Below are 16,188 nucleotides of genomic sequence, written 5' to 3'. Positions count from 1 at the left end.
CACAGGTGGCACCATTAGTCTAGTCACTTGCAAGGCTTTGGAGGTCTTTCTTACCCACTACGTAGGATATCTGCAGATTTTAACTTATTCCCTAGCTATGTATATAGCAACTGTGAAGATTATTCCACTAGCACAACAAAATCTATTTTTCGGTTCACCCAAGGTCACATAATTTCTTAGAGGGGCATTTGCATACTGCCTATCCTAGCCCTTGTCCTACCATGGAGCCAAAATGCAGGATTATCACTGTATGACAAGAGTGTATGTGTGTGTTCTGTGAGGTGCTGAGTTAAACCTTCCCAGAGAGTCCAGCAGCAATTCTGTAGTTTTCAAAATAAGTGAGAAGTGGTCAAGTTTGCTTTGACAAATGCAGCACTGGCACTTACAGCTTACAGGGACTGCAAGTCATGCTGGGTGCAGGTCCATCCAGTTTAAGACTTTTGCAATACTTCTTTAAAAATATGTAAGTGAGATGTAAGTGAAGTGGTGCAGCTAAGCAGGGTTGTTGATGCTTGTCTCCTTGCACAGTCCTTGAAAAATTCAGAAGATTCACATGCAAAGAGATTTGGTGATTTATTTTTGCAGTTATAAGGAGAACATGGAAATGACTGAAAAAGCACAGTAGGTAGCTTTCTCCATTTGGGGCACTGTTCCCTCCCTTTCTGAGATGTGTTCATTGATGAACTCTGTAAGCACAAACTTTCTGTGCCCATTGATTGGGAATGCAGTAGTATTCACAACAAAAATACTTTCAGAAAAGAAGTTCAGAGCTGCAGACGATATGACATATCCTTGCAAATACTGAGTACCACTGTTTACCTGATTGTTGCTGTGCTGCATGACCAGACCAGATTGTTGCTGTGCTGCATGACCAGACAAACATGTAAATTGGAGAGCAGGAGAATGCTACAAGTCATGACTTGTAGTCTCTGAGGCTTTCTAGGCAAACAAGAATACATTATCATGCAATAGATAAAAGCCTAAATCCTACAGAAGAAAAAGGAGTAAGAGAGAATAAAGAAGTGTATTTGCTCTTTACCTCACACCACAAATCTTGGAGAACATTGTCCTATTTCAGCTTTGGATGAAGTAAGGACATATAAGTTGTTGCCTTTGAAACAATATTTTTGTTCTGCATTGCTCCCACCACTGAGACTTTTTATTACAAAGCCCTTGTTGGCCATATTCACCCACTAGTCAGCTCTGGAAGAGTATTTTTTGTAAGATGACTGAATTTAGACCAGAGTTTTGATCAGTCATGATTAGTATACGCAATATTTCACCCAAGGATCTGACCCCTCAAAATGGAAGAATTGCAGGATTATACCTCTGGAAGGCAAAAAACTGACATGCAGGGCCTGCACTTGGGAGACAGTGTAGGTATGAATATGTCTATGTTACAGCACAAAGTTTCCAGGAAAGCTGTCCTGAGTAAAGCATGTCTGTCATATTGTCTCTGCAATCACATATCTCCTACTGGTAAACTTTTAAACCTTTATTGTTAGCCCTGATTCTGCTGTCATTTCTATCGGTGTAAATCAGCAGGGACTATACTAAAAGTATTCTAACACCACCCAGGGACAGATTCAGAGCAACTGTAGGCCCAAAGGCCAGCAACAGGAACATAGTGAATTCACTCAGTTAATGTAGCCAGCGCAAAGAGTGAGCTTCTGTTCTAATTAGCTGCTCCCAAGTGTGTGCATAGCCTTGGTTTCTTATTCCCAGTGATTACATTGTCACTGATTATCCTCCTAGAGGTGAAACAGGATGTAGTATCCCTTTCTCCTTCCCTGTCTAGGAGCTGCTTCTTCCTCCCTAGCAGCTATTGCTGCCTCCATAATGTTGCCAAGGTAACACCTGTGCCTCAGTGTTTCCTCCCAAAATCCTCCCTCATTCTACCACTATCCACTGCTGTTGGCGAGTACAGTTGTTCCCTCTGCGACCCCAGCAGGCTTCAGCATGTGCAAATTGTTCCAGATGGTCTTCAGCAGCAACTGATTTTGAGTTCGGAAAGCCACTCCCTATGGACTCTCCAGTTATTTCCTGGTCTAATTCCAAATGGCCCTGAATATTTTAAAAAATCTCTAAGGATCTGCCTAAGCCCACCTAATAGTCACATAATATGATGACATTTGACTCCCACTTTTGCCAGTATGAATCTCAAAGGCTCTCTTGATTTCTCTGAAAATGCACCAGATACACACTGCTACAACAGACTGGGACATGGCATGGCTTGCTAAAGGACACAGGTTTGGTTATTAAGTGATATTTGCTACTTTTGAACAAGCAGCTTACAATACAGAAATAAACTTGGAAATCCTTGATATGTGTTTTAACTTTGACTGATAATATTCAAAATTTAAACCAGATTAAAAACATTCATTAAACCATTCTCTAGCAAAGTCAGTGATTGTGGTTGCATAGAAATTAAAATACTTTTCAGAAAATCTTGTCATTTTCACTGGAGTTTGTTTCAGAGGAAAAAGAGAAAAGTGGGCTGGGAAGAGGAGAGGGATTCCAATAGCGTCCTCATTTACCATTTCTACTGAACAAAATATTTTAACTTTGCAATCTGCAACTGAAAAATATTTCAAAAAGCCATTTTTAGAGAACCAGTGCATGCATATGCTTGTTCATAACAGTTTGGTTTTTGTGGTTCCATTTTTCATTTTGCCCCTGCAACATGAAAATGCTCCAGGAATATTCTAGGAAAAAAAATCTGGTGTTAAAAAATCTGGCATTCTGGGTTTTTTTAATGCCCAAATGCCTCTGCATCTGCAAATGTGTTTTAATATGCTCAAAAAAGGTAACGTGTGTGCAGGGGGCTTTGCGTTTGCCAATAAACCTTGTAGCCCATTGAAAATGGAGACTATAGGTCCCTCTGTGCTGTTCCTGGGGAAGAAAAGAATCACTATCATAAACTAAGTTATTTTCACTGCCACTGAACGAAATACAGAATCAGAATGTCACACTCAACGTATATACATACTTAGTAATCCTACGAAGAAAGGACTCTCCCTTATCATACAGAATATGAATGACTTTGCCATCTGTGGTTTTCTTAAAATGCCACCTCCTTACAGAAATAGGCCCGCTATTGCAAATGCCACCTGTCATCAAATAGTGCATGTCAAGAATTTTCAGTGCCCGAATGTCAGAACATAATATAGTCTTGGGATCTCTGTGTATGCAGTGCCAGCAGTGCAGTCTCTGTGCTCCTGCTGGGTGGCACAGCAGGCCCACTAGGAAGCGAAGGCAAGTGCTGAATGCATAAGTCAGAAAGAGATGTTATGAGGACTTTCTTCCCTTTTGACCAAAATAAGGGAAATGCACAGGGGTAAAAGGCTCAGCTAGACTGTTCTCTGTCAGCTATTGGATGTTCAAGTATCAGTGCAGTGAAGCAGACCTATTTCTTCACTCAGGTGAGCCAGGATGGAAAAGCCTTGCTGGATGTCCTACAGCGTCCCTTGAGCCCTGGGAATTCTGAATCCCTCACTGCCACTGCAAACTACTCCAAGGCTGTTCACCAGGTGTTGGATGTGGTACATGAAGTCCTGCATCATCAGCGGCGCCTAGAGAGCATCTGGCAACACAGAAAGGTCCGGCTACACCAAAGGCTGCAGCTCTGCGTTTTCCAGCAGGATGTTCAACAGGTAATATCATTACTAAAGAAGGTAAAGATTGGTCCTTTCTTTGCAGCCATAAAGATTGTTTGGTGAGTCATCTAGAGGATATTGCCATAACCAAGCTTTCACATGCAGCTCTATCTCTGCTAGAAATATGCTAAAATCCTAATATGCCTTTCAGTACCTCTTGGTCTGATGTTGGAAATGATTGATCAGTACACTGATTATAGATAAGTCCATTCCCCACAGGAATGCGACGGTGTTTTCAGTGGTTAATTTTTCAGAAGTGAGCAATTAGCTGTAGGTACTCTACGGTTTTTGAGAAAGTGATGTTTAACAGAAAAAAAGAATTTCAAGTGTAAAAAGCAATTGAACTGTGGTGTATTTCACCTTCCTATATGGAAACAATACAGATTCAGACCTTTTAGTGGTGGTATTTAGATGATCTTTGCATTGTTACCACTTATGGGGTCATGTACCTGTGCTATGGGCTTGCTGGCTCAAGTGGACAGCACACCGCAATGTGCAGAGCCCACCTCACAAAAACAGGGTTTATATTCTCATCTCTGAGAACTCAGGCTCCAGGTGAATAACTCTTCTCTCCCAAAGGAATCCATTTGAATATCAGCACAAAGCATAACTGACGGTAAGTATGAGATGCCATGTTTGTAGCTGCCAAATATGCAAGCACAATCAACAGATGTTACAAGACTGCTCATTCAGGATGGTGCGGTTTAAGGGCCCCATTGCAGCCTGAAGCAGATGTTGGTAGCAATACAGTACTTGCTTTAAATGAAGAGGCTGAATGCTCTAATCATGTTTATGGAGCACTCTAATGTCCCTGGGGCTCTTTATGTCACTGCCTTCTTCCAAGTGAAAAACGAGGTGGAGACAGAGTGACAAAGCTGTCACATGCAAAACAGACATGAACCAGCAAGGAAAGAAGATGGGCAACTTTTATTCAACATGCAAATTTGTGGTCCTGTTAGTGCCATAGTTGAAGTGCACCAGCACAGACAAAACTGCAGCTGTAGACATCCTTTGCAAATATGTATGACCATGTCTTTGGCAGTCTTGAAAAGTTTGCCAGAATTTCTACCTGCTCAGGTTTTCCTATAAAACCATGAAAATATTCATGCTATATATATAACTAAAACTGGGATTGAATGTAACAGACGCTTAATTTAAGCAACTTCACTTTCATCACATGTCAGCAAACATACTCCATGGTAATGAAATTCATAAGCTATGTATTATATATATTGAATATAGCTATTAATAAATAGAGCATGTACTTGGAATTCTCTTAGAATACTCACTGCAACCTTTATGAAGTTAATACAATTTGGGGGTTAAAAACTCAAAAGTCAATAATTGTAAACTCTGATGTTATGCTTTTTCCAACTGTGGTATATAATGTCAATAAGAATCCATATTATCTTAAGTATTCTTTATCCCCTAGGGTGTTTTACACTTTTGTTCAATCTTTCCAACCTGATACTTTCTCTCTTACATCTTCTGAAATCAGCAGAAGTGTTTAGGAGGTTCATTCATGAAACCTGTTCAGACTTTTACTTCCCACATATGCAAGGCAATGAGGCTGTGTCACTGGTTTTCAAAAGGAACGGGACTTTTTTTTGTACTGTGATTCTGGTGAGAGGAAAAGAAACAAGCAGTAAGAGTCACTGGAGTACAATCACTTTAGAGAGCATCGCTGTGTGAGTTCTGTTGGCAGCAATCTTTCAAAATTTTTGTCTTAATGGGTAGTTATTATCTGGGAAGCAACAACTTAATGACAGACGTGTTTCTGTCCTAGCAGACACTTACTGGAGGCATCTCTTTGTCCTACTTAGAAAGTAGGGAGGAAGAGATGAATCATTCTGTTCACTAAACATCTGTACTATTCAAGATAAATGCTTTGTAACTCAAAAATGAAATTATCAGCTAAACAGAAATATGAAGTGTAGTTTCCATGAGGAGGAGGAAGATATCTAACTATGTTGATGGGGTTTTTTTGAAAATAATCACCTCCTATATATCTGCCGTGCCATTCCTATTATGCTTATTTTGTTAAATGCCTGTCAGTTGGCAGGTGAAGCTGTCTGCCTGTACGTTGTCACTAATGATAAGTAACATTTGCCTGTAAGAACTTGTTGCCTTGTCAAAATTTAATAACCTTTAACTAAGTTCTTCCTGGTTCAAGTCTGAAATGAAAAGATGTGGGAGAAGAAATCTTGACAGGAAAGCCCTAAGTTTATTAGACTTTGCTGTCTTCTAGACAAATAACAACACAGTGTAGTTTCTCTAAGGAAGATGCTCCTCTTCTGTTTCGCCCAGATGAAAATTAAGCATGTTCTCACAGATGTGGTTTTCCCTATCAGGATGTCCCATGGCTCACCCTATCCAGCTTTTGGCCAGTGCAGTAAAAATTCTGGTGAAAGATGATCTCTGTGTCAGAACTTACACTCCCTCTCTTGTTCATTTGTACCTTTCTCGTCATGTCAGCTGTTCTGTATCAATCTTATCTTGAAAACAGATGTGAATAGGGACAGATTTTGTTGTATTGCATGTTTTTAATACAGACTCCAGGATTATTTTGCATTCTCTCATTAACGGCATTAATGGCATTAATAGCTTTTGGTAAAGACACATCTCCAAGAAGAGATTCTTATTAATCTTGAGAGATCAATTATTCCTCACCTAACTACTCTAGTTAGTCTTGCCATAGGGATCAAATAATTAGGCATGCAATATCAAGTGTTCATAGGGAAGTCTTGCAAAACTGGTTAGCTGGATGAAGGCTTTATGTAGGCCAGGTGTGTGCCTTTTGGACTGGATTTAAGGATTAAACCGTGTTAAATAAGGTTCACTCATATAATTCCTGGTGTATACTGCACCATTTGCAAGGCCAGAGTATGCACTGTATGCATTACTGGCAGGTCAGGGCTATGTTCGCAGGTAGTTTCCCACTGTCAAGGAAATCCTTTTGATTCTAGCTAGGTTTCAGTTTGAACTGCACAAAGCCTGAAAACATTGAAAATTATGGACTAAAAGAAATAAAAGTAATTTTTATTCTGATATGGAAAGTTAGGCATCCTTACAGTCATGCCATAACCAAAATACAAGCTGTGCTGTAGAAAAAACGTTTAAACACACACTGTGTATTGCCAAGTTACAATATTAATGTAAGAAATATTATGCTATAAAATGACTTTAGAAGTAATCACTCCCTCACACCATTAGACATTTTACAAGATTATTTGCTATTACATCTATGTATTAATACAATTACACCAATTTGCACATGTGAACCAAGGTAAATAATGGTGTGCTAAGGACAATGAGTTGTGAATGTATAGCACTTTAAAGAAGGAAAGAATATAAATGGCATGAAAGTGCATTTGCAGGCTTCACAGGAAATGGAGCACCATTCACACAGAAGGTATAGCAGATAAGACAGTTTGTGAGCTGTTATGAGGCTCTACACAGACAGGAACTGAGAAGGAACTCTCTTAACACCAAAAGTATTAGGATCATTGTAGGAATGTTGGTGTGCCGAGTGTGTAAAATACTTCTTTGCTTCACTTGTTTTTTAGAAGTTCTCTCTTGCTTCAGATATGGAAGAGCTACGCTGTTTGATCATTTAGAACACAGCTGTGGCAGGAGGTGCTGAGATTCTGTCCTGCAAGGGAGGAAAAAAATCCCTTTGACACTGATGCTGATGTTTTGTAATTGCTACAGATGCTTCGACCCATTTTTGGTAGCTTTTCCTTTTTGCCCCTCCCTGCTCTGGGTCTTCCCCTTCTGTAGACTATTTACCAGCAAATTAACACCATTTCTATTACTGTTGAGATTTGAAATTGTCCTTATGTTATCTCCAATTTCCACTGCTTTCCACTGTTACATCCTGATTTACCCTGCTGGCCTCTGCATGCATCTCTCCACTTCAGCATGTTCCCTTTGCCCTGTGAACAGCAACACTGTGAAAGAGCAAGGGTAGCGTATGGGTTGCACCATGAGCAGATGTTACCTGGCAGCCTTGGAAATAGCTGAAGTAAGTCTGTAAAGCAGTTCTTCACCCCATTGCCTTCCCCATCCCCTTTGTTTCATATGGGCAAGAATTTTGTCTGAATCTCTCACTTCATAAACTTATTCAAGTGAAGCTGTAAAGCCTGAAGCATACCTATTCCTATTAACAGAAATTCTGTCTTTTGATTGTTTTTCCATCATACATACACACCAACACTTAGCCTGACACAGGCAGCCTTTTTCTCCACAGATTCACATGATTCTTTCAGGGTCACTGCTGGTGCTTCTTCCGTCTTGCTTCGCTTTGGTTGTGATGGTTGCCTGTAAAGGAAAAGCTGGAAAATAGGTGGATGTCGAGCTACTGCATGTGCTTGTGGAGTTTCTTGGCTGTGTACAAAGCCTTGAGTTGCCTGGGGTGGCTCTACATTGCAAAATGGAAGAGGCCCATCATGCCAGATGAAGACCAGTGGGAAACAGCAAGATGACACTAACAAACGCTTACTGGCAAGAGGGTAGGCATGTACTAAGAAAGCTGGGACTGTTGCCGTACTAGCTGTAGTGATGTCCCACATCCTCTGGGTTATTGAAAAGGTCAAGCTAGACCAGCGTCAGGTTCACCTGGATTTCTCTAAATTTGTGGATCTGCATTCTGTTGGCTTCATGCCCAGATACATTAATGGACATAGGTTTGGCTTCCTTGTGTGGTTATCTGCCTCTGGTGATGGATGAAAAGGCCATGTGGCCATACTGATATCATTACATTTACCAGCTGCCATTGTTGTGGGAGACTGCAAAGTATTGCAGAGGAAAGGCTGTCTCTCTTCATAACCAAGCACTTTAACTTGTAGTGTGTCTGGCTTTTACTGGCTGAGAAAACAGATCAGGGCATGATCCTGACATCACTTGTATGGAAAAATGTCCTGCCAACATCCATCTGCCTTCATACACTATCTGAGAATGCTGAACACTTCATGTGATGCATGTGTTCTACATAGTCCATTTGCAGAAGAATGCTAGGATATTCGAGGCAGCTCATGATTCATTTAGCTCTCACTCAAGATTTTAGAGGATTGGGTCTGTACGTCCCCCCCCATGCACGCATACACTCAGTCGTTTTGATCACTTCAAGGCAATGAAGAGTTCTCCAAAATTCTGTAGTTTTCCAACTTGTCATAGTTTGTTTCAGATAGAAGAAATCAGGATATATATCTCCTTTTATGCTTTGTTTACAATAATACCTTACTGGGTCTTGTAAAACAGAAGACTTATTTGTAAATAATTGTGAAGAAAAAAGTATTATAATCAAGTCAAGATTATATTTACTACCATATGACTTCAGCCACAGCATCCTGCAAAAATACATCACATGCTCTGCGGACCATCTGAGCAGATTCAGCCTGTAAATAGCTACCACTGACAGATCAGTAATTAAAACATTACAATTCAAAGCATCCTAGAGAATTTTCGCAGCCCCTTTGGTAAATTTATTATGTTATGAGATGCCATTAATTTTTGTCACTTACGTGTTTACATTTTCAAAGTATTACTGTTGTACTTTCTCTGGGCTTAGAAGGTACGTGTGACCTTACCAGCCATAAGGTTGCAGTATTACTTGATAGTAAGTAGAGGTTCTCATTATGGTTGTATTGTCCCCCAAAATCAATGAAAAGGGAACTCAGGAGTCAATACTGGTGAAACTACTTGGCAACCTTCTCCCAGTGGGATGTAACAGGAGAGAAAACAACCTTTTGTTATCCATGACTGAGAGATAAATACCCATGTTTGCACTAACCCCATCCTTCCAGCAGTTATTGAGGCCAGAGTGTTCACACCTGGTTTATTATCTGATACAAGTATCTCACGACACAATTCTGACTGACCATGCCACTTTTTTCTTATTGACCGTACAGCTTTTACCTACATAGCGCTAAAGAACTAACTTAAAAAGATGTGCACGTTTCCAAACCCACGTTATGTCTCTAACAGCCTCTTACTTAGTACTTGTCTGCTTTATTATTTATGCAGTAAAGGATGATACATTTGTAGTTAAAGAACTGTTTGTTTGTTTGTTTCCATCCACTCTTCCTCACAGACTGTGCAATAAAACATCTTGGCAACTGCTTCTTCAGAGCGATTTTCATTCCATTCCTTTTGTTCCTACTAAAGGAACTGGCACATTTTCAGGCGATGTGAGTCCAAGTCTAGGCAATGAAGAGATTTGTGGCCCCACTCATCTTCTGAACAGGACTAACAAGTAACCAACACTGACACTGATTTGAAAGTAAACTGGTGGTATATTTGTGCTGATTAGTATCCTGCAGATATTATAAAATGAATTAATAATAACATGAACATTTGAATAACACAAGGGTTGCTGAGTGACTTAGTTGCTTATTTTGAACTGTTAAAAAAGGACTGTCATTCCTTTATTTGAACCCATAGTGGCATGGGATTATATAGGAGTTTCAGATGATTTCTACTGGCTATATATGTATCTCTAAGCTGTGGTAGCAGCAGAGAGAGTAGTGGAATAAGGGCACCCTGCACAGCTATATAATCCCTTTTACTCAATCACCAGATTGTGTTGTATTTGCTGCACAAGGCAGCCATGCTAGGAAGGAGCCCACATATTTCTTCAGTATTTGGTGATTTCATACAGTTGTTTCTCTAGTTCCTTTAGCTTGCAAAGACATGGAGCATTTATGGACAGTGTGCTTAGGGTTGTCTAAACCAAAAATGACAGGGTTCTTCGAGAAAGAACACAGCTGACAGAAATACGCGTTCTTCCTCTTTACCAGTAACTGGCATAGAAATCTGCCCTTTGAAGGGCCACAGCATAGCTTCCCAAGTGAGGAGAACAAATACGTGGCACATTGATATTTGAGAATGGCTGTTGGTATAGAGCTAGGCTCTGTGTTTCTGTCCAGGCAGTCACGTTTGCATCCTGTAACCAGTGATCAGTGTATGGTATAAGAACACCTCAGAGACGTCCCAGGCTATCAGCCTAAGAAGTGGATTGCTTTAAATACTTCAAACTCATGTGAGAGAGAAGCAGCTCTGTTCCAAACTTATGACAATGCTCTTTAAATATAGATCAGTATTATCTTGGGGTTTTTTTGTGCCAAAACTCTTCATAAAGAAATATAGGTTTAAATTATTACATTTTCATTGAATGATATTTATTGTGGAAATTCCTTAAGAGTTGCTGATTAACGATACTCTGTCCTCTTCATAATTTCATTTAAAGTGTAGCTTGACATTATCTGGGGACAACCTTTGTGTCTTTCTTCCCCTGTATAGTTATTAAGCCAAGCAGACAGTTGTTCTTTGTCCTTTTAAAGAGTCACTGATTAAAAAATAATAATGATAACTTTTTAATTTACACACAGAGCAGTAGTGCTAGGGATATCAAACTTCAGGGGCCAGCTTCAGTTACCAACTGAAGTTTACTTAGCATTGATGTATGAGCAGTGCAATAACACTTTGATGAGCTCCACAGCTGTCTTGGGAAATAGGATCTGAAGAAATCTGAACCAGCCAGCTTGATCTCTGAACCTACTGAAGTGAGAAGAGGAACTGGGAAGAAAAAAAAAAATCCTTTGTGCCCCATAAAGTGTTTTTCGTATTTAAAGCACTGTATGTCCTTCAAGACCTAGTCCTTTCAGATGGTCTGTTTTGTTATTTCCTGAACTGCAGATGTTTGGATTCTTACTGAGAGCTTAGGAACCTCTAAGAAGGCCTTCTGAAAACCCTCTGAAATACTACTGACTCTGAGGTTTTGCATCTACCTCATAGTGGATGAAGAGGATGTAATTCATAGTATAAAGAAATGGAGAGGGTGATATAAAGATACAGTTAGTTCTCTGTAGATAGGTGCCTATCCATGGTCTGGATTTATCCTGCCTCTCTTTAGGAGTGTAACTGAATCATCCAAGTCAGGAGCCTAATGCATAGTCTCCTTTTATAGTCAACAGAGAGACACTGGCGTCTTCAGGGAGTGACTCAGTCTATCTAAGATCTGACTTGTACCCTGGATACTTCCCTCTCTTACTGTTGACTGTTGGGGAAATGATGATAAGGTAGGCTCTTCAGACAAGACCTTCAGTTTATTACCTAATGTTGGGTGAGATGTATTAGGATGCAAGAGCCTAATCCTGTGGGGTGTGGAGCACCTGTAGCCATCATGCCAGGCCACTCAGTGCCTTTCTGATCCAGGATTTGCTTTGCAGCAAAGTGCAAGGAAGTTGGTCCTAGGCAAACTGCTAAAATTTGCTGTTATGCTTAAGCAGAATCATCCTCCTTATATAGCATATCCTCATTGTCTATTTCTATCCCAGGATTGTTTGCATGTCAGCATCCTTGAAAACATGATGTGTAGCATTTTGTTTCTGAAATGCATCATTGGTTCTTATTGTCATGGCAAAGGAGGAGAAAGTCAGGCTTGTCTGTTACTGATTAGGCCTACGTAAATAGTAGGGCTGCAGTGGTGAAGGAAGAGAAATAAAGCAGAACTTTCTCCAGAAATGTGTATATTTTTTGAGAGCAGTTCCTAGAATGAGTACTTGTCACCAAGAACATGGAGAAAAATAAGGTCTTTGAATAAATGTAGGCTGGAATGCCAGAGAGTTTTGTCCCCTGTAACTTTAAGAAGTAACGATAACAGTAGTACTTCTTGCTTATTGTGGTTTCTTTAGTCTCAGGATTATGGGTTTTCTAAAAGGTTGATGTTGAGCGACTTGCCAAAGGTCACTGAAAGCTTCATGACTAGAACTCTTCATGTTAGCATGTCTGATTCACAAATGCCTGCTCTAAACCCTCAAAGTTATTGCTACTCCAGTTTTACCCCTTATGTAAAGGTCTTATAGGGTTTATCTAAAAATTAAATAAAGGTCTGTTATGCTAAGAAATAAATATGCTATTTTAGGCATTGGTTTAGGAGCCCAAAATAGTAATTCTTCTCTATTCCATTTGTTTCCCTTGATCTTTCCTCTCCTCACATAGCCTCCCAGCTTTTTCATGATCCTGCCTGTCACTCAGAGGGATCAATCCCTTTCATATTGCTTTTGACTGATGGCCAACAAAAGGTATTTTCATTAAAGTGAGAAAAAACTTAGCCAGACAACAAAGAGGGTAATGATAGCTAGTTCGTAAAGTATAACTATAACAATTTCACTGTGTTTTTCTCCATGGAGCAGCTGCTCAGCCAGCTGGTTACTTTCCCCCTCTGGTAATGAATTGCACTCATGATTTGAGATTATTATGTCTTGCTGGGTAGCAAGGTGCAATTTAGGTTGAGCTGATCTGGCACCATGACCTGTTTCTGCTAGCTGCTCTTCTCCATGCCCACTAGCTCTTCCTTCTAGCAGCTCTACCTTACTCCATGCCACAAACTACTTTTACTAGCTCTGCTCCATATGACTGTGCTCTGCAGCAGCTCTTTGCTGTGTTAGCGTCTCCTGTTGGCTGTGCCTTGTTTTGGTAGCTGCCCTACCTAACCAACTTGACTGAAGAGTTCTGGTATTTCTGTCCTTGGAAGACAGGTTGTGCACTATTTAGGACTAAACACAGTGTTTTAGCTCACAGGAGGCTTTTTAGTAACTTCTTTTGTTTCATATTCCTCATAGGGAACTCTTGCACAAAGCTTCTTGCTTATTTTTTAAAGTTGTAATCTTTGGATTGTAGTTCTGGAAGCTATTGCCTAGGCTGGGGTGACCCTTCAGGCATATTTAGACAGAGCTGGTTGGCTCAAACTCCTGTATGCTATTACAGCTATAAACTTTATGTTACACTATGGTTCCCTTTTAACAAAAATGTCCTTCAAATGTGAAAACATGCAAAACAAACTTATTTCAGGCCTGTCCATTGGTCTTTTACCTTTCTCCTCCTTTTGTTTTGATAGTTCTTGTTGTTTCTTTCCTGCCTTTTTGATGTTCTGTTTTGTGACATGTGTTGAGGGATGGAGAAAATTACTTTTATTTTTGGTTTCAGCAACATACAAAACATTCTGACCTTGAGACACTTCCCTTCCCAAATGAGGAGGAACAGTTAGGGGGGGAGGGAACCACAAAATGAAACTTTTTTTTTGTTTTTGTTTTTAAATTTCCCTCTCCCTCCAGCAAAAAGTAACTTTAAACAATCAACATGTATTTTGGGGTATTGTTTCTGCTTGCTTACCTCCTCAGGTTTTCAAATGCATGAGATGTCAGGAAACCAGAAGAGAAGGAAGTTCAGGATGAGGGGGATGCCATATTCTGGGAGTCACCAAGCTAGGATTAAAATGTAAGAAAGAAAGAAAGTAGTTTTTCACAGAAATCTTCAGTTTGGGGCAAACTGAACTTTTCATTAAAAAGGTGCTCCTACAGGAAGTCCCCAACCACTTCTGCCCCTCTCTGTGCCCATAACTCTCACTCCTGCAGTCTTTTGGCAGCTCCTCTTCTCTCTTGGACGGCTCAAGGTTGTTCCTTGCTGAAAGGGCTTTTCATAAATCTGGTCCTGCTTGCACATATATTCTAGTATATTACTGCGTTCTCTACTAGTCTGCCAGGGGACTCAGGGCTCAGCATCCATTTGTTTGCCTCCACACAAACAGCTTCTCATTGCCAATTTCCATGTCCTCTTTTGGTGAAACTGTAAGGTCATTGGCCTTTCACCCTTCAAAACCCTCACAGGATCCACTTCTGCTGTGACATGTAGAAGAAACCATCCATACACTTATGGGTAGATTACACAGGGATGCAAACGTCCTGGGCTTTTTATTTCAGCTCTGCTGTCTCTTGCATACTGAGTATCTAGCTCAGCATGGGTCTGTATGCTACATGCAAAGCTCTTCACACACCACATCAGCTTAGCCCTTTCCCCACTTATTTGCAGTACTGAGCTGTGACTTCTCTGCCTTGGGACATCATGTGTCACATGCAGCTAGTTTGCCTGAGCAGTGATTGACAGACAGGCAGTGCAAGCAGAAGAGATGCTTCAGCAGCCCTACAGCAGGAGAAATGCTGTGGTGCAGGTTTGAATCCCTGGGCAGGACCCAGTGGCAGAGTAGCCCTGCCAGGAGGTCAAACGCAGCCTTGCACTGCATCCCTTTCTCCCTGCACACAGCCTGACACATGGAGTAACTTAAACTGGGAGATAAAATGTTTGAGACACCAGGTTATTTATTTAAAAGACAAAGAAGAGATCCCAGAAAAGTCCCTGTTGGAGAAGACCCACTCCTGGCATTCAGGGCACTTGTTTTCCTGTTTTCCTACTTCTCCTTCCCCACATGGTTTGCACTTCCATGTTTTGCCTCAAGTCTCAGATCAGGTTGGAGCCCCATGGGGGAAAGGTTATGTTTTCCTAGGTGTTGGCCTGATGCTGGGTCCCAAGGGGCTCTGACCCTGGCAGGGGTGTTTAAGACTGCAGTGCCATGTTGTACCATCCTGGTGAGTTTTTCTGTTGTTGGGCTGAGACTATGTACCAAGACCCATTTGTCCCAGTTGGGTTTTGTTCCCTTACTAAACCTGTCTTTGCTGTGTGCTGTGATTCTAAGCCTTGTTAAACCACGATGATTAAATCATCTGCTCCCAAGAGTAACCTAAAGCAGCGCTTTATTTAATACCCTGGTCAATCAGCCGTTTTCTCTGTGGTGGAGCAGACAACTCAAGCACAGTGCGGGGTGCCTATATGGGCCTGGAGCATAGTGCTTGCCTTAAAGACTACTCTGTTGTAAAGCTCATCCTTGCTTTATAGGTCCTTTCTAATTGTTAATTGCCTTTGAATATCTTGTTTAAACTCTTAACAGTTTAGGTGGGTTGATACCATCAAAATGGAGATGGTACTGTCTTAGTTCGTGTCTAAATTAGGAGAGCAATCTCAGGTTTGTCCAGTGGTACTGGTCCCAGACAGTGACCCAGAACACTGAAATTAGGAGCCACCATGTGGGTTGCTCTTTTCCTAGAGTAGACAAGGAGTGTATTTCCCAAGGTAGGTGCTTACCCAACTGCAAACTGAAGTTTAAGTGAAAAAAACACATAGTAAATGTGTCCAGGGTTTATTTTCCTAAGCGTTTAGTGGCTACTGCTGAACGTGTGATGGTAGCAGTAACAATATCTTTATCTTAGTCTGGCATTTATCTATCAGTGGATTTTTTTCTTCGTTTTACAGGTAGGGAAACTGAGGCACTGAAAGGGGCCATAAACCAGATCAGGGTTGGCATTGTGAAGAACTGCTTTTTTTTTTTAATGAATCTTTATCCACTCTGTTAGTTTTGTTTTGTTTCCTCTCTTGAAGCTCATAGGCGCATCTGTCACTGGCAGAGTTAAAACCTCTATTTACATACTTGAGGATAATGTGCTTTTCTAAAGAGTTCAAGCAGATTCTTTTTTTTTCCCTCCTGTGTACTTGCTGTATTGTGTACTGGGGGCCTTTTGCATTTTGGACAGTCCCACTGAGAAAAAAAAATAAGCAAACATAAGCAAGGAAAATACTTCATAAGCCATAAAAGACCATGCTTTCAAATGCACAAATTTATCTATGGGATCAGAATGTTCTT

The 16,188-nt window shown here is 40.6% G+C and overlaps 1 protein-coding gene across 8 annotated transcripts in view; it reads left to right on the top strand.

Annotated features, from left to right (window-relative positions):
- The window catches only part of KALRN (kalirin RhoGEF kinase), a 525,469-nt gene that overhangs the window by 253,589 nt on the left and 255,692 nt on the right, over nucleotides 1-16,188 (top strand). For all 8 annotated transcript variants that reach the window (XM_064451199.1, XM_064451195.1, XM_064451194.1 and 5 more), the window contains exon 9: nucleotides 3,423-3,653. In XM_064451199.1, the coding sequence (XP_064307269.1) occupies nucleotides 3,423-3,653 (231 nt within the window). The remainder of the gene's footprint in view (nucleotides 1-3,422; nucleotides 3,654-16,188) is intronic.

Source organism: Phalacrocorax carbo, chromosome 5, assembly GCF_963921805.1.
Source record: "Phalacrocorax carbo chromosome 5, bPhaCar2.1, whole genome shotgun sequence".
In the NCBI taxonomy this organism is placed as follows: Eukaryota; Metazoa; Chordata; class Aves; order Suliformes; family Phalacrocoracidae; genus Phalacrocorax; species Phalacrocorax carbo.
This window is presented reverse-complemented; position numbering and strand designations above follow the sequence as displayed.